This window comes from Macaca thibetana, chromosome 2 (genome assembly GCF_024542745.1).
Source record: "Macaca thibetana thibetana isolate TM-01 chromosome 2, ASM2454274v1, whole genome shotgun sequence".
NCBI classification, from domain to species: Eukaryota; Metazoa; Chordata; class Mammalia; order Primates; family Cercopithecidae; genus Macaca; species Macaca thibetana.
This window is the reverse complement of record NC_065579.1, coordinates 166,294,746-166,314,182: the sequence shown is the minus strand read 5'-3', so window position 1 is coordinate 166,314,182 and position 19,437 is coordinate 166,294,746. Positions and strand designations below refer to the sequence as shown.

General features: G+C 44.3%; 1 protein-coding gene and 1 long non-coding RNA gene across 7 annotated transcripts in view; both read right to left on the bottom strand.

Annotated features, from left to right (window-relative positions):
- CD47 (CD47 molecule) overlaps positions 1-6,035 on the bottom strand; it is a 44,737-nt gene extending 38,702 nt beyond the window's left edge. For 5 of the 6 annotated variants that reach the window (XR_007723645.1, XR_007723646.1, XM_050782004.1 and 2 more), the window contains exon 1: positions 5,786-6,012. Coding sequence is in view for 4 of the 6 variants with exons in the window: in XM_050782004.1 (XP_050637961.1) it covers positions 5,786-5,831 (46 nt within the window). In the remaining 2 variants the exon portion in view is untranslated. Of the gene's footprint in view, positions 1-5,785 lie in introns of all 6 variants that reach the window. The other variant, XM_050782003.1, reaches the window with a different exon arrangement.
- Positions 6,036-11,935: 5,900 nt separating this feature from the next.
- LOC126949280 (uncharacterized) lies at positions 11,936-14,383 on the bottom strand. Its single transcript, XR_007723650.1, has 2 exons — positions 14,131-14,383; positions 11,936-13,598 (listed from the first exon to the last, which is right to left on the bottom strand). It is a non-coding gene; the product is annotated as an uncharacterized LOC126949280 (long non-coding RNA).
- Positions 14,384-19,437: the final 5,054 nt, after the last annotated feature.

Genomic DNA, 19,437 nt, shown 5'->3' with positions numbered 1-19,437 from the left:
CTTAGCTGTATAACCTTGGGTAAGTTACTTACCTCTGCCTCTCGGTTTCCTCATCTATAAAATGTGAATACTGGTGGTATATACCTCATAGAGATATTGTTAAGATTTAATAAGATAATGAACATGTTCTTGTACCACCTTTCACATATACAGCAAGTATTATAAATGGCAGCTACAGTTGCTAACTTTTGCTCTTCTTACAAAGGCGCAGTTGAGTTGTTCAGTCGTTTCCCTTCCCTACCATTACTCAAATGTATTCTTCCCCTCCTTATTGCTCCCACTGCCTTGTGTTCAAATGTTGTCACTGTACCTACTACTGTATAATTACTATTTTACTTAACTGATCTCTCCAGGCTCAGAAAGTAAGACATTGTCTTCATTTGGTATCCCAAGAATCTAACACAGGGTCCAGAAAGTAGGATTCAGTACATTCCTTGTGAATGTAAACAGTTTAAAGTACAAATTCCATAGAAGAAAAATCTAAAAATCATGTGGGAGAAGATACACTTTTCTTCCATATTTCAAGAGAACCTGCCACTGCTTCTCACTTGTATAGACTTGATTATGAAATCATGAAGCTGCATATTTTCATGGAAAATCTCAAGTCACTTGTATGGTTGGATAGAAAAGTTCCTTAAAAATCACAAGAATGTGTCTTCCTAGAGGGTGAATGATCTTCCTAGAGGGTAATGTTTAAACTGGGTCTTAAAGGATGAATAACAATGTTATGGGAAAGAAGGGGCTTTCTAGGCAGAGTAACGTGTACAGCCAGAAAGTGAAGAACTGAAAGCAGAGAATTATTTAGGTGAGCTCTAGGAAATGAGGTTGGAAAAGATGATTAAGAAAAATTCTAAAGGGCTTCCTTGAATGTCATGCTGAGTTTAGACTTGATAACATAAACAATCGTAAACCACTCAGATTTAATTTCATTAAAAAAAAAATAACATTGACAGCAGTGTAAAGGAAGGACTGAGGGCAGCAAGGGAAAAGAGAAAGGGAGATCCATTAAGAGACTATTGCAATAGTCCAGGTAAAGAACAACTGGAGAGAAGACCTAAAACTTACAGTAATCAACAGAAGTTAGTTGTGGAAAGCAGGTGAGATAAAGAGGGGAAAATTGAAATTGTTAACCAAAATGGTATGCATAGCTAGTTGAATGGTAGGTTAATTGTAGAGAAAAGAGGCTTAAATATTTGTGGGGAATATCTTTCCATCTGTTAACGGACTACTGAGATCTGATGTACACTATGTTTGAGAAGTGAAAGAGAAAGAAGATGGCTTTATCAAGCACTTAAAATATATTAAGTGGCAGTGATTCTTTTACAATAAATTTGGCAGTGTAAGAAAGTAGAGAAGGCAACAACTGACAATATGGAAGCAGGGACAAGGGCAAGGACATTTTGGTTCTTGAGGTTTTTTGTTTTATTTTTAAATATGGGGTAAATTTGATCACGTGTGCAAGCTAAGGGGAAGGAGTCAATGGAGAGGGATGGATCTAAGATGCAAGACTGAAGAATTAAGCTGACTGAGCAGGTCTCCAAGATGGTATAAGTGAAAAGATGGTAGACAGGTTGTCCTTTCCTTGGAAAGGTGAGCAGGTTTTCTTCTGAAGCTGGATGAGGGAAGAGAATGAGATGAAGGTTATCTAAGACGTTATAGATCAGTTTAGTAATGGTGGGAGGGAAGCTGAGGGAGTCCAAACCACACACCACTATTTTTTGCGGTAGAGTAGGAAGTTAATTATCTGCTGGGAATGGATGTTCAGGAATAGGGTAAGAAGTCTCAGCAGCCTCTAAGGCAAAGAAGCAAAGATCACCAGTAAAGATACATGCCAGAAAGGAATTCTACCTACTTTTGCCCTTAGAACTAGCGTCTGGCTTGAATAACTGGAGTCTCTAACTAAATTGGGTTATGTACAGAAAGGATGAAGGCAGCTCTCTCCTCAATGAATGCTAAAATAAAGGTCTGGGGGTAGAGTGGAGTGTCCACAAGTTGTACTTAGTTCTGACCCAAAGCAATCCCCCTAACGAATTTAAAAGTAGCCTTGGCTGGGTGCGGTGGCTCACGCCTGTAATCCCAGCACTTTGGGAGGCCCAGGCGGGAGGATCACGAGGTCAGGAGATCGAGACCACGGCGAAACCCCGTCTCTACTAAAAATACAAAAAATTAGCCGGGCATGGTGGCGGGCACCTGTAGTCCCAGCTACTTGGGGGAGGCTGAGTCAAGAGAACGGCGTGAACCTGGGAGGCGGAGCTTGCAGTGAGCCAAGATTGAGCCACTGCACTCCAGCCTGGGCGACAGAGCGAGACTCTGTCTCAAAAAAAAAAAAAAAAGGTGGCCTTATAAGAATGGAAGAGGCCAACTTAGAATTACAAGGAGCAGGGCAGTTTAAAGTCAATAACATCCAGAATTATGGCCTTACCAAGCACCTAAGTACCATCAGGGGATAAAAACAGATATCCCTATGGTCTATATACTACATCTTAAGTCATTAAGAGACATACTGTCTGAAATTTGTCTATATGCCAAACAGGGCTTTGCAAACTGCTTGGTGCATAGCATAGGCCCATACTTGCTTGAAATGGAAAAAGTGGTTTTGACAGACCTTGAACTTGCCAAACCCCTTGCTTTACCTTTTAACCTACAGGTGTGATATATATTCAAATATGCACATTAATTCTCCTAATCTGAATCTCAAACCATAAGACTGACCAGATTCTGACTCTTATGCAACTGCTCCATGGATTTGGAATGAAATATTCAGAGGTGGGTATAGCTTGATTTCTGTTTCAACACTGTATAATCATGAAGAAGAAAACCCCAGATTCTATTGTCTTAGTCTAGATATAACAGAATCAAATTTCCTGGGTGCTCTGTATTTTCTACTTCAGTACTACAATGAGTTTAACAAAACTGATCCTACACTATTATTGTTGCTCTTTTTATCACAGAAGAATTATCTACACCAGTATACAAAGTGAAAGTAACTTCATGATAACCCAAGACAATATTATTAAAATCAGACTGAGATATAAGATATGAAAATAGAAATGTTTATCTTGTATAGAAAGGTAGGCAGAAACCTAAAAGACAGGGAAAGTGATTGAAAATTATGTCACAAAAAGAACATTACTATATTAAAAACAATGCCTATATACTAGCTATAGCTGAATTCGTATTATGAAATGTAAATCTAGTTTTGCTAACATGCGTGATTATTTTGGATTTAGAATATGCAACAATTTGGGGGAAAGTCATCTATCTCTCATCTTTAGAACCTGGCCTTTCAAATCTCCATGAACAACTCAGTGCCAAAGATAAAACATCTGCCAAAACACAGATGACAGCATGAGCAAGTGTCCTAATGGTAGGCATTTAGTGTAATGCTTTAAAAAACACTGCCTCTAGACTGCTGGGGCGGCCCCATAAGTACGTACTTTTAAATAGGCGTTTACTTCCTTAAAATGGCAACTTGTATTTAAAAATAATATATTCTTTAAGAGAAAACATTTTTATTTAAACAAGCCGAATTACTACTAGACTTAGACAATGGAAAAAAATTTTATTTAATCATATGTGCCCTGATTTAAAACAAAACAAAAAAAACACAACTCATTTTGTACAAAGAGAAATCATTCAACCACTAAAAAGACAGTTCACAACACCATCATTATTTATTTAAGGTTTTATTTGCTAGCTAATAAATACCACTGAAACTATGCACTTTTAAACAAAGTATAATTGGACATGAGTAGGGGCAGAGTGGAACGCAACATAGTAATTCATTCCACATCTCGCAAACCATTAAGGTGCCTTGCAGTTTGCCTGTAATTGCATGAAATGAGTATCTGAGATAACTTCTTTCACCACAAAGGCCACTAACACTGTAGAGGGTGCCAGGAAAGGTCCCTGATTCCTGGGGCTTAATTAATGAAACTGAAAACAAAATCAAACTTCAATAGAAATGAATGTACAGATCCACGACTTTCTTACTCATTCTAGATTCTAAAGTCAGTCTCTCAAACCCTTGGTTTGCTGAGACATCTTTCTTCATACATGTCCCTTTCGAAGCTATATATTAAACACATACAAAAACATATTTTATAACAAATACTATCACTTCCTGTTTTACAGTCCACACTTAAATCAATTGCATAATGCCTGTATTTTGCAGGTTTTTTTCAGGTTAATATTAACTAAGTACAATAAAATACTATAAATTCTGAATTCTATGACTCTAGGGATTCGAACACATTAAAATTGTGTGTAAACGAATGCTAATTACATGATATTAACTATTACTAAAGAAGGCCTAACATAAATCCTATCACTCAAAGTACCATTCCAACAGTTCTAATCTACTTGATTTAAATCTAACCTACCTGTTTTAAAAATAGTATACGGTTTATACTTTTTACTATTTAGGCAATTTGAATAAGTGATACTGTATCACTTCATATCTGGATCAAAATGAAAGCGTTCTGAAATTATTATGCGATTATACAACACATCTCTGAAAGCAGTTTTGGCAATAATGATAGTAAAGGCAACAAGCATACTAAACGTGATGGCAGGAAACACTAACATCAACCATTTAGATAACGGAGATGTTGATTCAAGTGGTCAGCAGAGACTTAAGGGCATCTTGGAAATAGCTAAAGTCACAAGCCTTTAGGAATGGCACACTGAGGCTAGTAATCAGTTTAAAATTGAATTAATTTAGCATTCTAGGATAAATGTAACAATTGCTGTTACTGGTACTCAAGCTGAATTCTGAATCTTACAAAAGTTCACAAAAGGCTCTATAGATGTGAAGTGTGACAGGCACTCACTGTAGAGCTACGAATGTTTCTATTCCTCGCTCAGTTTTTACAGACGAAGCACACGTTTTACAAAAGCGAAATGGATTCCAAAAGCTCGGGGTGGGGGGTGGCGGGGGGGAGGTTCTTTGGCGTCGAAAGACACCAAATCCCATTCTGTTGCACATGTTTTGACTGGAGGTTACTGTCTTCCTATTTCAGGCGAAATCCAGATTACTTTTAAAACGGTTCCCCCAAATAAAGTGGGAAAAACTTCAACGTACAATTTAGAATGTATGCAAGTGGCTGATGGGGCGTGGGGGTCACGAGAAAGAAAGAGTTTCCAGCAAGCTTATTTTTAGGATTAAAAACTACAGCAAAAATTACACGGCCGGAAGATTCTTCTGATTGAACGCTGAGTTGAAAATGAAACTTAATTGTGTCCTTTACGTCCTCTTCGCTCCTATGTTCATGTGGGAGGCAAACGGCAGAAACCCCTTCTCACCGACTTCGCCAAAATGCGCACTTCCATCGCAAGAGGCCCGGGCCCTCCCACTCCCTCCCTCAACCCCAAATGCGTCTAAGCACTGAGAAGGGAGAGGGGTGCGAAAGAAGGGGATCCCTGGCAGCTGCAGCCCCTCGCCTCCGATCGCGCCCTTTCTTTCTAGTTAATTTTTGCGCGAGGTGCGCGGTTTAGAGTCTTCCTCTGCGTGTGCATTTGGAGATGGAGAACCGGGTGGAGGAGATGAGCCCCGCTCTCACCCAGGGGGAATACGACGACCAAGGAAAGGAAGGGAGGAAGAAAGGGGGCGCCCGATTCCCCGCGGGGCCCTCCCACGTCTGCACTTCGGTCGCTCGGGGCCCGAGCGTTCTGCGACCCGGCCACCCTCTTTTCAGGGCGCCGCCGGGCTGGCTGGGGCGCAGCCCACACACCCGCGGGGGCGAAGCGACAGCAGCCGCAGGGCTGGGAGCGAGGAGCCACTCACCGCAGCACGCCGAGCCCAGCAACAGCGCCGCTACCAGGGGCCACATCTCTGCGCCCGCCGCGGGGTCGCCGCCGCCGCCGCCGCAGGTGTCTGGAACAGCAGCCGCCGCCGCCGTTACAGGCAGGACCGACCGCCGCCGCCCGTCACAGGCAGGACCCACTGCCCAGGCTGCCCGGCCGCGCGCACGCGCGCTCCCACCGCTTCCCGCCCGCTCCCCCGCCTGCTCCCCGCCCGCGAGAGCCGCGCACGCGCACTCGGCCCCGCCCCGCAACCGCGGCTGTTGACGCGGCGCCCTCCCCAGTCGCAGGCTCCAGACCCGGGGCCCGCCTGCCCGCTCCAGGAAGACCAGATGCCTGCTCTAGGGCGGTGGCACGCGCCGCGCTTCCGGGTCACGTCCTGTCGCACCCGCCCGCCCCTGGGGTCCGCGTGCTCTCCCGCCGCAGGAGGCTGAACCCTGTGTTCCCACGCTCGCCGTGGACCTCCTTGCACCCGTCCCTCTCCGCGGGTCTGTTCCTGCCTTTCGCGCTGCGCTGGGCCCCACTGTCCTCTCTCTCTACTTTTTCCCTCTTTGCTTTCACTCCCACCCTCGCGCTTCAGGGGTCCGGCCCCGCCCGCCCCGCCGCAGCCCTAGTCTCTCCCTGGACCCGACGTCCGGCTGCGCGCGTGGACCCGGACGCCTGCTAGGCTTTCACCAGCACCTACTTCCACCGAACGCGGCCGTCTGGTCCCGAAGCGCACTCGGCGTGGGGGTGTCTCGCTGCTTCCAGCGCGTCCCTGAGCCCGAGGCCGCCACGCCCACGGCAGGGCGGCGGCCCGGTGCTTGCCCGCAGGGAGCTTCCACTCGCTCCTGGCGGGCTCTGCGTTCCGCTCGTCCACTCCCTCTGCTGTTTCCTATGCGGTTCTCTTCCCTCTTTCTCACTTGGTTCTTTAGTGTTTTCATCCTCTGATCAGGGTTAATCAAACAAATTCCATTCACGGTGGTAAACATTGTTACCTGCGAACACCGCCACCACCGGGACTAGCGAGTATTGTCGCAAACAGGCATTAGCAGCGTATCCAACACATCCCCACCAGCAAGGTTATTCAGCTTGGTTTGTGACTGCCCCGTGTGCAGCCCTCTGCGCTGCGCTTGGGTTTAACATGCTTGAAAAATGGGTTCGAAATGTGGCCGCAAGCCACAATAGGGACAAGGCTTCCGAATTTATCGCTGAATCACACAGGCCACATCATTCATCCTGAAGCAAAAATACTTTTAACAGTATTTTTACTTTTGAAGATACTTTTAACAGTTGTTCTAACTGATGTACTCTCATCAAAAAGTCAGGCTCTGGTGGCTGCTGTAATGGGGTGCCCATCCTGTCCACCTCCTTGATTGTTTTTCTCCTACCTGCTGGGAAAGAAAGCAATTTCCCACCACAATACCCCACTTCTCCAAATCCTCTACACAGTGCGGCTCCTCCCAAGCACCCCATTGCCACAGAAATAAAACCCAGCATATGAAAGTGGCACTGTCTATGACACTCTGTGCCAGTGTATTGTGTACTATCGAGCTTCTTCCTGTAATTGTTTTTTTGTGTGAACCTCTTCCCCACAGCATTATCAATTCTTTTAAATCCGAGAGCATTTAAAGTATTCCCTCCTCCAAGACTTTCCATTGAGCTCGGCAAACAGAAGGGGTTTAATAAATGTGTTGATGCAACTTGAGGCAAGCTTTGCTCTAGTGAAATTTGATTGCTTTTTTAATGATTAAAAAATAAAGAAAAACAATTGTCTGGCAGACATCTCACTAAAACAATGGTTAATAATTATGGTGGTAATGATTTGAATGGCAGCCTTGACACCCCGAGGCAACCAAAGGGACTCATCGATTCTCCTCCAACTGCTGCTTATGTGGATACAAAAGAATCATCCACCAGACTTTGAGCATTAGGGACATTGTGTATCACAGAGCAGCTGGTTGGCTAAATAAGGCTGTCAGCTGTCCCTGATATCAACCAACCCCCCTAAAGCTGAAGAGTGGCTAGAAAGGACTGTCCCCAACCTTCAGAGGTAGAGATCGGGTGATGTTCTGTTTTACACTGGGAGCTACTGAGCTATATGTTTAATGTCTTTTTGTGCAGAAAACCGGATGAGAGGCCACCTGGGTGACCACTGCTGCTCTTGGGAATCTAGCTGGGGTATGTTTTGGTGGTGAGGGAAGAGCAGGCCTCTCTCAGGAGAGACAGTCCAAAGCAGCCTGCCTAGGTTTGATTATCCTCTCCCTGAGATAACCTTAAGCTCTTTTCAGTATTTAATCATTTTAAAGGTTTCCCTTTTAACTTTTCGAAGCATTTTAATTTGGATGTTGAGCTCATCTGTATGTAAGGAGTTTCTTGGGTGGAGAGGGAGGGAATAATACATATTAGAATGTTTTGAACACAGGAAGTACACATTAGCTATATCACCTAAGTTAATCTTCATAACAACCTCAGAAAGCATAAATGTTATGATATCCCTTTTTGAGATGAGGAAACAAAGGGAAAGAGGCATGGTGAGCGCTTTGCCCACAGTTATACGTGACACTGCTCTCTCTCTCGTCTCTCTCCCTTGTTCTCATGTTCATCCTTTTTTCTTTTGACCCTGTAATATCAAAGTTGTTGCAGTTTCCCCTTTACAGATAAATAAACTTACAAAAATCACTCTTGTCATCTTTATAGATAAGGAAAGTGAGGCTTGGTCACAAGCTTAGGGTGGACTGAAGTCTCCCTGACTTCACGGCCAGCGAAAAAATTCACAAACTTCCTCTCTCAATGCATAAAAATTTCCCTTTCCCTCATTTCTGTCTCAAGGATACATCAGGCCGGGCGCGGTGGCTCAAGCCTGTAATCCCAGCACTTTGGGAGGCCGAGACGGGCGGATCACGACGTCAGGAGATCGAGACCATCCTGGCTAACCCGGTGAAACCCCGTCTCTACTAAAAAAAAAAATACAAAAAACTGCCGGGCGAGGTGGCGGGTGCCTGTAGTCCCAGCTACTCGGGAGGCTGAGGCAGGAGAATGGCGCAAACCCGGGAGGCGGAGCTTGCAGTGAGCTGAGATCAGGCCACTGCACTCTAGCCCGGGTGACAAAGCAAGACTCCGTCTCAAAAAAAAAAAAAAAGGATACATCTACTTTTATCTTCCTCCCCACACAACATCAAGATCCTACCACATAGTAGGTACGGATATGATAGTATCTTTAAACGTTTACGTAGATACAATTGTATCCTTATTGTAACTTTTCATTCAGCAAATGTTTTGCCCCATACTGGTGTGTCATGCAACGACATGAGACAGTGCTGTCTCCTGGTACCCCCAGGGGTTAGCTTAGAACTGTATGTGCCTACCTACTCATATTCTGTGTTTTGTGTAGGGCCAGATGCATCTTTCAACATAAGGGAACATAACAGCAAAGGATCCCACAGTAAATCAGGGTCCAAGATAATGCCAGTATAAGTTAACTGCTCTTCTCTGTGTTTTAGTCTCACTTTGGTGCATATCAGTTACCATCTTTTATTGAAATTATCTGTTTATATAGTTGTCTTCCTGTTCAGTAGCCTGGCACATAGTATGTACTCAACAAATGGTTGTTAAAAGAATAAATAGAATGAAGAAATGAATGACTGAATGAGTAAATAAAGCTCTCAGGGTCAGGAACCGTATCTTCCATCAGTGTCTGACAAAGCACCCAGCATTAAAGGGTGTTGTGTAAACATATGTGAATGAAACTATTGAACTAACCTTGGAGCTGACCTGACATATTAGAGGTTCTTAGCGTCATTAAGTTCCTATTTTTGACTTATCAGTCATCAGCTAGTTGTAGTTTCTGAGTATTACCTCTTTCTTCTTAGTGTCTCTGAATATGTGCTTTCTTTTGTAATTAAGATTCTTCACTTGGTAATAATTCTGGCCAATGGAATGCAAACTAACATCTGTTGCATGGCCAGGCAACACTAGCAACACTGGATTATTCCATGCCTGGACTATGCAACTTTCAGGCTTTTGTGCTTCAATTACACTGTTTGCTCTGCTTCTCATAATTCTCCCTCATGTTTTCTTTTCTGCTCCTCAACTCAAAGAATTCCAACTCATTCTTCAAGGCCAAGATCAAATATCACTTCCTCAAAGAAGCCTTTCTCAACCCTACTTTTTTCTTTGCCATGATTCTCTATCATTTCATAGTTCTAGTTATCTCTCCCATGATGCTTTGTTCATACACTAACAAAATGTGTCAGTAGATATTTGTTTCTATGTAATAGTTTCCTCTTCTATCACGTTAGCTTGGAGAAAATGAAATTTGTCCTGAGTATATTTGCATGTCTGTATTAGGGTTCTCTAGAGGGACAGAACTAATAGGATAGAGAGATAGGTGGATTGGCTCATGTGATTAAAGAGGCTGAGACATTCATCGATAGACCATCTGTAAGCCTGGAGACCCAGGAATGCCAGTAGCATGGTTGTCCAAACTGGAGGGCCTCAGAACCAGAGGAAGCCCTTGGTGCACCTCTCATTCTGAGGCTGAAGACCTAAGAAGCCAGGAGGCCACTGGTGCAAGTCTCAGAGTTCAAAGGTTGGAGAACCTAGAGTTCCGATGGCCAACGACAGGATAAGAAGAGTGTCTCAGCTCCAGTAGAAAGAGCAAGAGAGCCTTTCCTCCGCTTTTTACTCTATCCACACCCCCAGCTGATTAGATGGTGCCCACCCACGTGGAAGGAGGATCTCCCCAACTCAGTCCACTAACTCACATGCCAATATCCTCTGGAAATAACCTCATAGACACACCCAGAAATAATGGTTTAACACCTATCTCTTAATCCAGTCAAGTTAATACCTAAAATTAACCATCACAATCTCCAAAGTCAAACATAGTGCCTGGTTGGAGACCTACATGTGTCGAATCAATCAAGAAAACTCACAGTGTGGTGTGTAGTATACAGAGTTACTTTAACCTAGGTCTGAGTTATAGCTCAAGCCACTTACTACCTGTTAACCTTGGACACATTATTTAACCTTTCTGAACCCTTGTTTTCTCATTTGTAAAGCAAGGATGATAAAAATAATATAAATTAACTTTTGAACATGGCTTGAGAATTTAATGAGTTAACACCTTTACAGTTATGTAGAGCAGTGCCCGAGGCACAGTAGGCACACAATAAATATTAGCCCTTATTTTAATAATCATCTTATGTCGTGAGATTGGTCTCCAAGAAGGGCAGTGAAAATATTATCAAAAGAATCACCAATTGCTGCTCAGGAGCATTGAAGGAGCACTTTGAGTTGGAAAAGTGTCAACAATTTTCATTGAAGCTAGATGCGCATGTCTATGCCTAGTGGGTAGCCCTTAATTTGCTTTTTCTTCACATTTCTTGGCGATTCAATGCTGAGGGACCCATGTCTCTGATACCTGGCTCAGAGCCCAGTCTCCTAGGATGCTATTTCAACTTGACCCAGCTATAAAAGCATAGGAGCCCCAGTCATCAAATAAAGCAGCAGAGCAACGAAGGTCTGTGCTGTCTGGTCAAGGGTTAGATTTGGATGGTTAGGGAGCTGGAAGATATTGGTATGGGATTGTGGGGTTGGAGAGATGGATTTGGCTTAGGAGAACGGAAGGAAGCCTCCAGCAGCAGGAAATCATTTTCTTGCTAGCCTGTGTTTCAGTTAGGGGCAAATATTAGAAGCAGGAACTGCCTCAAGGTAGGAGATAATAGGACTGAGGGTTTTAGGTAAGGGATATCCTGCTACAGAGATGATAACGTGATCTGGTATGTGTTTTTCTCTGCATGTCAAATGAATAACAAGGATTCATTTGCTTTTGCCACAAGATGCACAACATTCTCTACTCCTCCCTCTGCGGTTGCTGCTGGAGGCCACTCATGTAGGGCACCCATATTCATGACAGCTGGAAAGCACCAGAGAAAGCCAGCTTCTATGTTACATTGTAAAATCGCAGCAGGCTTATTTCTTTGAGAGCACGTACTGTTTTGAGTCCTGAGAAGACCCCTTTGTATCTTGCCTACCTTTCCTCTTTGAGAGCCTGTAACATACGTGCAGTGGGCATAGAGCATGCACCAAGACTGCGCTGTGCTAGTGGATTTACTTTCGATTGCTAGTATAACAAATTACTACCAATTTAGGGGCTTAAAACAGCACCCATTTATTATCTCACAGTTCTGTAGGTCAGAAGTCCAGTAGGCTCAGATGGTTTCTCTGTTTCAAGTCTCACAAGACTGACATCAAGGCATTCGCTGAGCCGCTTTCCCTTCCGGAGGCTCTAGGGGAGAGTCCATTTCCAGGTTAATCCAGGTAGTGGGCAAAAATCACTGTCTGTAGGATTGAGGTCTGTTTCCTTGCTGGTTGCCATCTGGGCATCTCCCTTGGTATTTAGAGGCCTCTTTTGAGTCATTGTAGGTAGTCTCTGCACACCCAGAGCTAGGAATGGCATATTAAATTCTTCTCACCCTGGATTTCTTCTGTCTCTGCTTCTTGTGCTGCGTCTCTATGACAAACTCTTCTGCCTTCCACTTCTGCTTTTAAGTGCTCAAGTGATTAGATGGGGCCCCCTTGATAATCCACGATAATCTTCCTATTTTAAGGTCTGTAATCTCAATCATATCCACATTGTCTCTCTTGCCATGTAAAGTAACGTATTCACAAGTTCCCAGAGATTAGGGCTTGGAAATCTTTGGGGGACATTATTCTGCCTATCATAGCTAGGTTCTTTTCATATTTTTCTCCCATAATCCACATAACAGCCTTGTAAAGGAAGCATTGTTATACCCACGATACACGTATAGTAGCTGAGGTTCAGAGAGGTTCCTATTACAGCTGATAAACGGGGAAGCCAGAGTTTGAATCTTGCTTCAGAGCTCACACTTCTTCCTCTGTCAGAGAGGGAGGGGTGGAAGCAAAGCCATCGTTTGACCTGCCACTCTCATTGCATTTCCCACGATTCTTTCACTAGAGCTGCTTCTCAATTTAGCAAGGTCGTCACTGTGTCCACCAAAGATTTCTAAGGCTCCTCCTGGGTGCATGGTATGTGTGTCTGCTGGGTCTCAGCAGAAAACAGATGGCATGCTCAAATGAAGTTATTGAGAAGAGATTAATAAAAGGACTGTTTACAAGGCTGTGAGTGGGGCAATGGGAAACCAACCAGGAATGACAGAGCACGTTGGCTAACAACAGCTGTTGCACCCCGCGCCTAGAGGAGCATGGGGAAGAAACAAGTTACTAGAACCCCGAGAGAAAGGAGAAACTGAAGGAGGAGCTGCCTGGCTGGAGCTGTGGCCTTCCATAGTGGAACACCGCTACAACCAGCCTGGCAGGGAAGTAGGTGGCAAACTAGATGACTTCACTCTCCTCACTCCCTCTGAACTCCCACTATTGGCAAATCTTAACCAGGAGCCAGAGGAAAGGGGAGTCTGTTTATGCAGTTCTTGAATTTTAACTTTCCAGGCTCAGAGCAGAGTATAGAAAGGTAGAGGGTGGATCTGAGAGAGACTATCCAGCACTGTGAGACTGTCCTTCCCTGTGCCGTTGAAATCGGGTATGGCAGTGGGACTCACTCAGGCCGGTATGTTAGTTTCCTAGGATGACCATAGCAAATTACCATAAACAGAAGGCTTAAAACAAGAGAAGTTTATTCTCTCACTATTCTGAGGGCCACGCCCTCTCCAAAGGCTCCTGAGAAGACTGCTGCCTTCCTAGCCTGGCAGCCTTTGGCATTCCTTAACTTGAGCTGCATCACTCCAGGCTCTGCTGCTGTCTTCGCGGGGTCTTCTCTGTCTCTCTGTGCTCTCCTGTTCGTATAAGGACATCCATCATTAGATTTAGGGACCATCATTAGATTTAGGGATCATCTTGAGATCCTTAACTAAATATACCTGCAAAGACCCTATTTCTAAATAAAGATCACATTCTAAAGTTTGGGGTGAACATGAATTTGTGGAGGGAGGTGGGGTGGATAATATTCAACTCACAAGGCCGGGCACTGTGGCTCACACCTGTAATCACAGCACTTTGGGAGGCCGAGGCAGGCGGATCATGAGGTCAAGAGATTGAGACCATCCTGGCCAACATGATGAAGCCCTGTCTCTACTAAAAATACAAAAATTAGCTGGGTGTAGTGGTGCACACCTGTAGTCCCAGCTACTCAGGAAGCTGAGGCACGAGAATCGCTTGAACCCAGGAGGCAGAGGTTGCACTGAGCCGAGATGGCACCACTGCACTCTAGCCTGGCAATAGAGCGAAAGACTCTGTCTAAAAAAAAAAACAAAAAACAAAAAAACAGAATGAATGAATGAATAAATAAATAAATAAAATTCAACTTACAATAACCATGTACATCTGGACCAAAGTTTTTAGGCCTAGCTTGCAATTTTTTTCTTTTTTCTTTCCCTCTGCCATGGCAATCAGCAATGCTCAGACAGCAGCTGCCCGCTCAGCCTGGGTCCTAGAGTGAGGATGAGGCAGAGCAGAGCCCTGGGTGACCTACAAAGGAAACATAACATAAATAGAGATAAATGTGTCATCTCTCCTGAAGTATGCCACTTATGTACGGTAGTTAATGACCACAGCCCATCCCTTCAGAGATACTGCCGGCAGCCACGGTAACTCCCTACTTCCTTCCTTTCACACAAACACCCTTGAATTGACCGAAACCATTCTATAGACTCATTGTTTCTTTTAATCCCAACCCCATTGGCAACATTTTCCTGCACTGGAATTCCTCTTTGGGGCCAAGGCATAGAAAGAAATAGATCTCCAAGGACTGCCTTTTGTATCCTTAGAGGGAGAAGTTTTGTAGGAAAAGAAAATGAAGGCTAGAGTACATGGGTGTTCTCTGAAATGAGCTGCAGAGTAGCTGTCTGCGTTGCAGACTGACAATTTCAAATGAATCCTCCACCAGAAGCAGCCAGGAATGTCTGTTGAGAAAACTGTTTTCTGCCTACACAGGGCTCTCTAGGTGCATGCACCCTTCTCTGCCCTGCTATGACCACTTGTGCAAACCCGCTGGAGAAACTGTGCCTCATGAAGTTTGCTTATTGATGCTACTACATGAGCTCTCTGAGTTCCATCTGCCAATCTTCTTTTCTCTAATACTGACCTCATTGCTATGGGTGTGGGCCAATGGACTCGAACTATCTTTAGGGGGCCTTAAAAGTGAAATGGATAAACTGGGTTTGAACAGACGAGACAGACAGACATGTCTGGAATCATGAGAAAGGTTGCCTGATTCCAGGCCCCGCCCACCTCACTAATCCGTCTTGAACAGCCTCTGAGTTTGACTGCTCCCACATACTAACTGCTGCTGCAGAAGCTGCAACTTCCCTCATCTCTTCACCAACCACAAGCCCTGGGAACCACAAACGGTAGCAAGAAAGAAAGATGTTATACCAACACTGAGCTTAGAGGGGTGGTTCTGAAAGGGTGCTACTTGGATTTACAGCATCTGCAGCACCGGGAAACTTGGAAATGCAAATTCTTGGGCCCAGCCCTAAACCTACTAAAGGAGACACACTGGAGTGTGGCCGAGCAATCTGTGTTTTATCAAGTTTTCCAGGTGATTCTGGGGCATGCTAAAGTTTGTGAGCCACTGGCTTAGTGTCCGACCTCAGAAGACAAGCAGCCTGCCTGTTCCATGATTTATCTTGGTAAAAGTATCACCAGTTCCTCTGTCCCCTTTGCTTGGTCAGGAGGGATCCACCTGTAGTAGAGTGGAGAATCCCTGTGAACCCAAGTTGTATCCTGGCCTCCTGGGTGTTTTGTATTAGCTTCAGGTCACAAGTGCTAGTCGGGGTTGTGTAGCACCCAGGAGACAGGAACAAGTCAGCTACAAGTGAAGCCTCTCATGTGGACAGCAGGGTCTCTAACATCTGTTAAAGCAGCACATGTTCTACCTTTGTTCTGATAGAAACCAATGTGTACTTCAAAGTGGCTTGAGGATCTCTTTAGTTCTATATTTGGTGAGTTTAGAAATACTTTAAGAAACTGGTTTCACTGTAGTTTACAAAATGCCCTTTTTGTGTGTCTATCAAAGTACTTTGTATCTGAAATCTTTGCTAATCTCTTGTGAGTTTCCATTTACAAGATGCCATTTTGATAAAATGCAGGAAGTGTCCATACGGTTATGCAATTGTATCTCTTTGTCTGGAGAATGAAGGAAACGAAACTGGGGGATCCCCTGGAGGAATGACAGATCAATAACCCATTTCACCAGGTGGCAAATTCAGTGGGTCCCATGAGGCAGTGTGTGGAGTAGGGGAGAAATGAGTCATACTCTATAATTCAAAAGAAAATGATACGTTCATTTTTGACAGCCATCTGGGCTAGACCACCTGGAGCTGTTTCTGGCGCACTAAGGTAAAGAGCTCATCCTAACCTGCCCTGTCCTCGAAAGCAGCGTTCTCTACACAGGACTTGCATCAGTGCTGCACTGGGCTCCTGGCAGACAAATCAGTCAGACCTAACCGATGAACTCCGCTTCTTCAGTAGTTTGGATAATTCTCTTAATTTTGTCTGATAGTACTGAATTGCCTGAGAAAACTCACTGGTTTCTTGCACAGCGCAGTCTGTGAATCAGGATTTTTTTTTGTCCTTTTTATGTGAAAAAGTTGTACTTCTTAATCTTGTCCTCCTCTCCACCTTCAGAGCTCTCACTGTGTTTTGGAGTGTGGTAAGTATGGCCCCAGGAGGCCAATAGAATCCTGTGATTTGTGCTCTAATAATCTGTATCCTGCCTGCCTTTTTGGGGTCTATTAGTCCATTTTCACACTGCTGTAAAGACATACCCGAGACTGGGTAATTTATAAAGAAAAGAGGTTTAATTAACTCACAGTTCTGCATGACTGGGGAGGCCTCAGGAAACTTACAATCAAGACAGAAAGGGAAGAGACACATCTGACGTGGCGGCAGGCAAGAGGGACAAAAGTGAGTAGTGAAGAGCGAAGAGCCTCTTATAAAACCATCAAATCTTGTGAGAACTAAGTCATTATCATGAGAACATCATGGAGAAACCACTCCCGTGATCCAATCACCTCCCACCAGGTCTCTCCCTAGACATGTGGGGATTATGGGGATTAAAAGATGAAATCTGGATGGGACATAGCCAAACCGTATCAGAGTCTGAGCCTTATGCCTATCTGCCTTCATTTTCCTTCCAAGAAATGCTTTGTGTTAATGGGACTGTAAGCTAGGCAAAAAGGTATCAAAGGGCTAAGGGAAATAGTATATGTAAGTGAGCATGCATATCACAAGTGACAGCTTTTTTCCATGGAAGTTAAGATGGTCTCAGTGTCCCTAATTGGCACCTGCATATCTGTGGGCATGCACACTCTGAGGGGGTCATACATGGCTGAACCCACCCTACAGAGCCCGAGTGGACAGTTGTCCACGGGCTGTGATTGGATTTTGCTTCAGGGACCTCTTGATGACTACCCCAGCTGGTCCAGGCCAAGTGCCTGTTGGAAATTCCCACAATCTTTGAAAGTTGGACTTAGGCATTGAAAGTTGTTTAAATGCAAATTACTTTCCACAAGGTAGAGACATTATTATTCATTAATATTTGGGCTTTAATGAATCTATCAACTTAGAAGAGAATGTGCCAGGGTCCTCATTTGGTCATGCAAGTCAAAGAGAGGTGTTTTAATAATGACAGTTCAAAGAGGAAAGAGTAAGTTCTGAAACGTTGTAGAAACTAAAGCCACAGACTTAAGGAGTAGTATGAGGACACTAGTGATTGGTAAGACATGAAATGAAAAAAGGGAAGTGGGAAAGTGGAAGATAAAATGCCTTCATAAGTCCACAGGTCATTTCTGCCTATGGCTCCTAGTGACTGTCCTAAGCACAACTGTTTGTGGAAACCCTTGCTGAGACACTGATACATTTTACCTCTGCTGTAGCGTTATTGCTTCAAAGAATTTATTCATTTATTAAACACCTGGAGCATGCCTATACACCGTGGGCGTATCAGGAAAACAAAACAGGCAAAATCCTCTGCCCTCATGGAGCTTGCATTTTAGTGGTGAGATGGGGAGAGACAACAGACACAATGAATAAGGAAAATGTGGTGTTAAATGGTGTTAGATGCTATGGAGAAAAGTAAAGCAGTGAGGGGGTGCTGTTTTAAATAAGGTGGTCAGAGAAAGCTCACTAGGAGATAGCATTTGAGTATAAAGTGAGTAAAGGGTGAGCAAGCCAGGCAGATGTCAATGTAGAGATCGTTTCAGACAGAGGGGAAGGTCCATGCAAGGCCCTGCAACAGGAGCATGCCTGGCTTATAGAGGAAGATCAGGGGCTCCGGGAGTGGTCAGTTTGGCCAGCCCCAAGTGAGAAAGGAAAACAGCAGCAGATGAGATCAGAGAGATCATGGTGCAGGGACGGGAAGGGAGGTGGGGATGGGGAAGTTCAGATCATACAGGGCCTTAGAAGACTTTAACGCTGAATGAGGGAGTTTTGAGCAGGACAATAATATTATTCAACTTACAATTTAAATAGGCTATCACAGGGGTTAGCAAACTTTTTCCGTAAAAGGGAAGAGATGGTAAATATTTTTTCAGGCCGTGAGATCTCTTGCAACTCACTGACTCTGCCATTATAGCATGAAAGAACCACAGACAAGGTAAACTAATGAGTAGGGCTGTGTTCCAATACAACTTTATTTACCAAAGCAGTTCATAGGACAGATTTTGCCCATGTTGACCCTTAGGCTATTGCAATAATCTGGAGGAGAGATGAAGGTGTTTTGGATCAGAATTGTAATAGTAGTAGAAGCAAGAAGGGGTCAGATACTGGCTGTATTTTCAAGGTAGAGCCAGCAGGATTTGCTGTCAGACCAAATACTCCAAGGTTTGTGGTCTGAGCAACTAGAGTCACACTGTTGAAATGGGGAAAACCAAAAGGGGAGGTGGGTAGGAGGAGAGGTATAAGGAATCCATCTGGGACATGAACATTTGAGATTCCTTTAGGATAAAAGAATTGGATTCAATGTTCTGTAACTCCCCTTCTAGCTCTAATATTCTATGACTCTACAACTGTGAGAGAATGACGTCTACCCCAGTGGCTTCTGCTGTGATCGTGTTCTTCAGGGAGACCTTCCACACTGCATTACTCCATCCTTCCCAAATGCAATTGGTGATTATGTTGGCTAGAGATAAGTTGCTGGAAGGAAGAAATGCTGAAAGGGAGGCAACTTCCAGCTGAAACTAGCAGGGGGACTTGGAAGAGTGTCATAAACAGTATATGTGCCGGAGGAGGCTTTGAGGGCTGGAGGCAAGTTCCTGTGTATCTTAGTTTCTGGGGGGTTACTAGTAATGGAGTGTTGTCAGTGGAGCAGGCTAATTTTTAACATGTTTTCAGAAAAGAGCAATGCAACTTCTTAAACTTCACATTTACTCCATGGTCAAAATGGCCAGACTTCAGTTGTGCTCACCCTCTGTAGAGATGCCCTGGAGCCCTATGTGGATTCCGATGGCCTCTATACGCCTGCAGGACACAGCCGTGGTCTTTGTCACTAGCTTCCCAGGCAATTTCGTCTGTCTTCTCTCTCATCTCTCGTCACTGGGAGATATGTCTTCTGTCTGCCCAAATTCTTTCCACCCAAAAAGTGGCTGTGTGCCAGTGGGATTGTTTGCTATATGG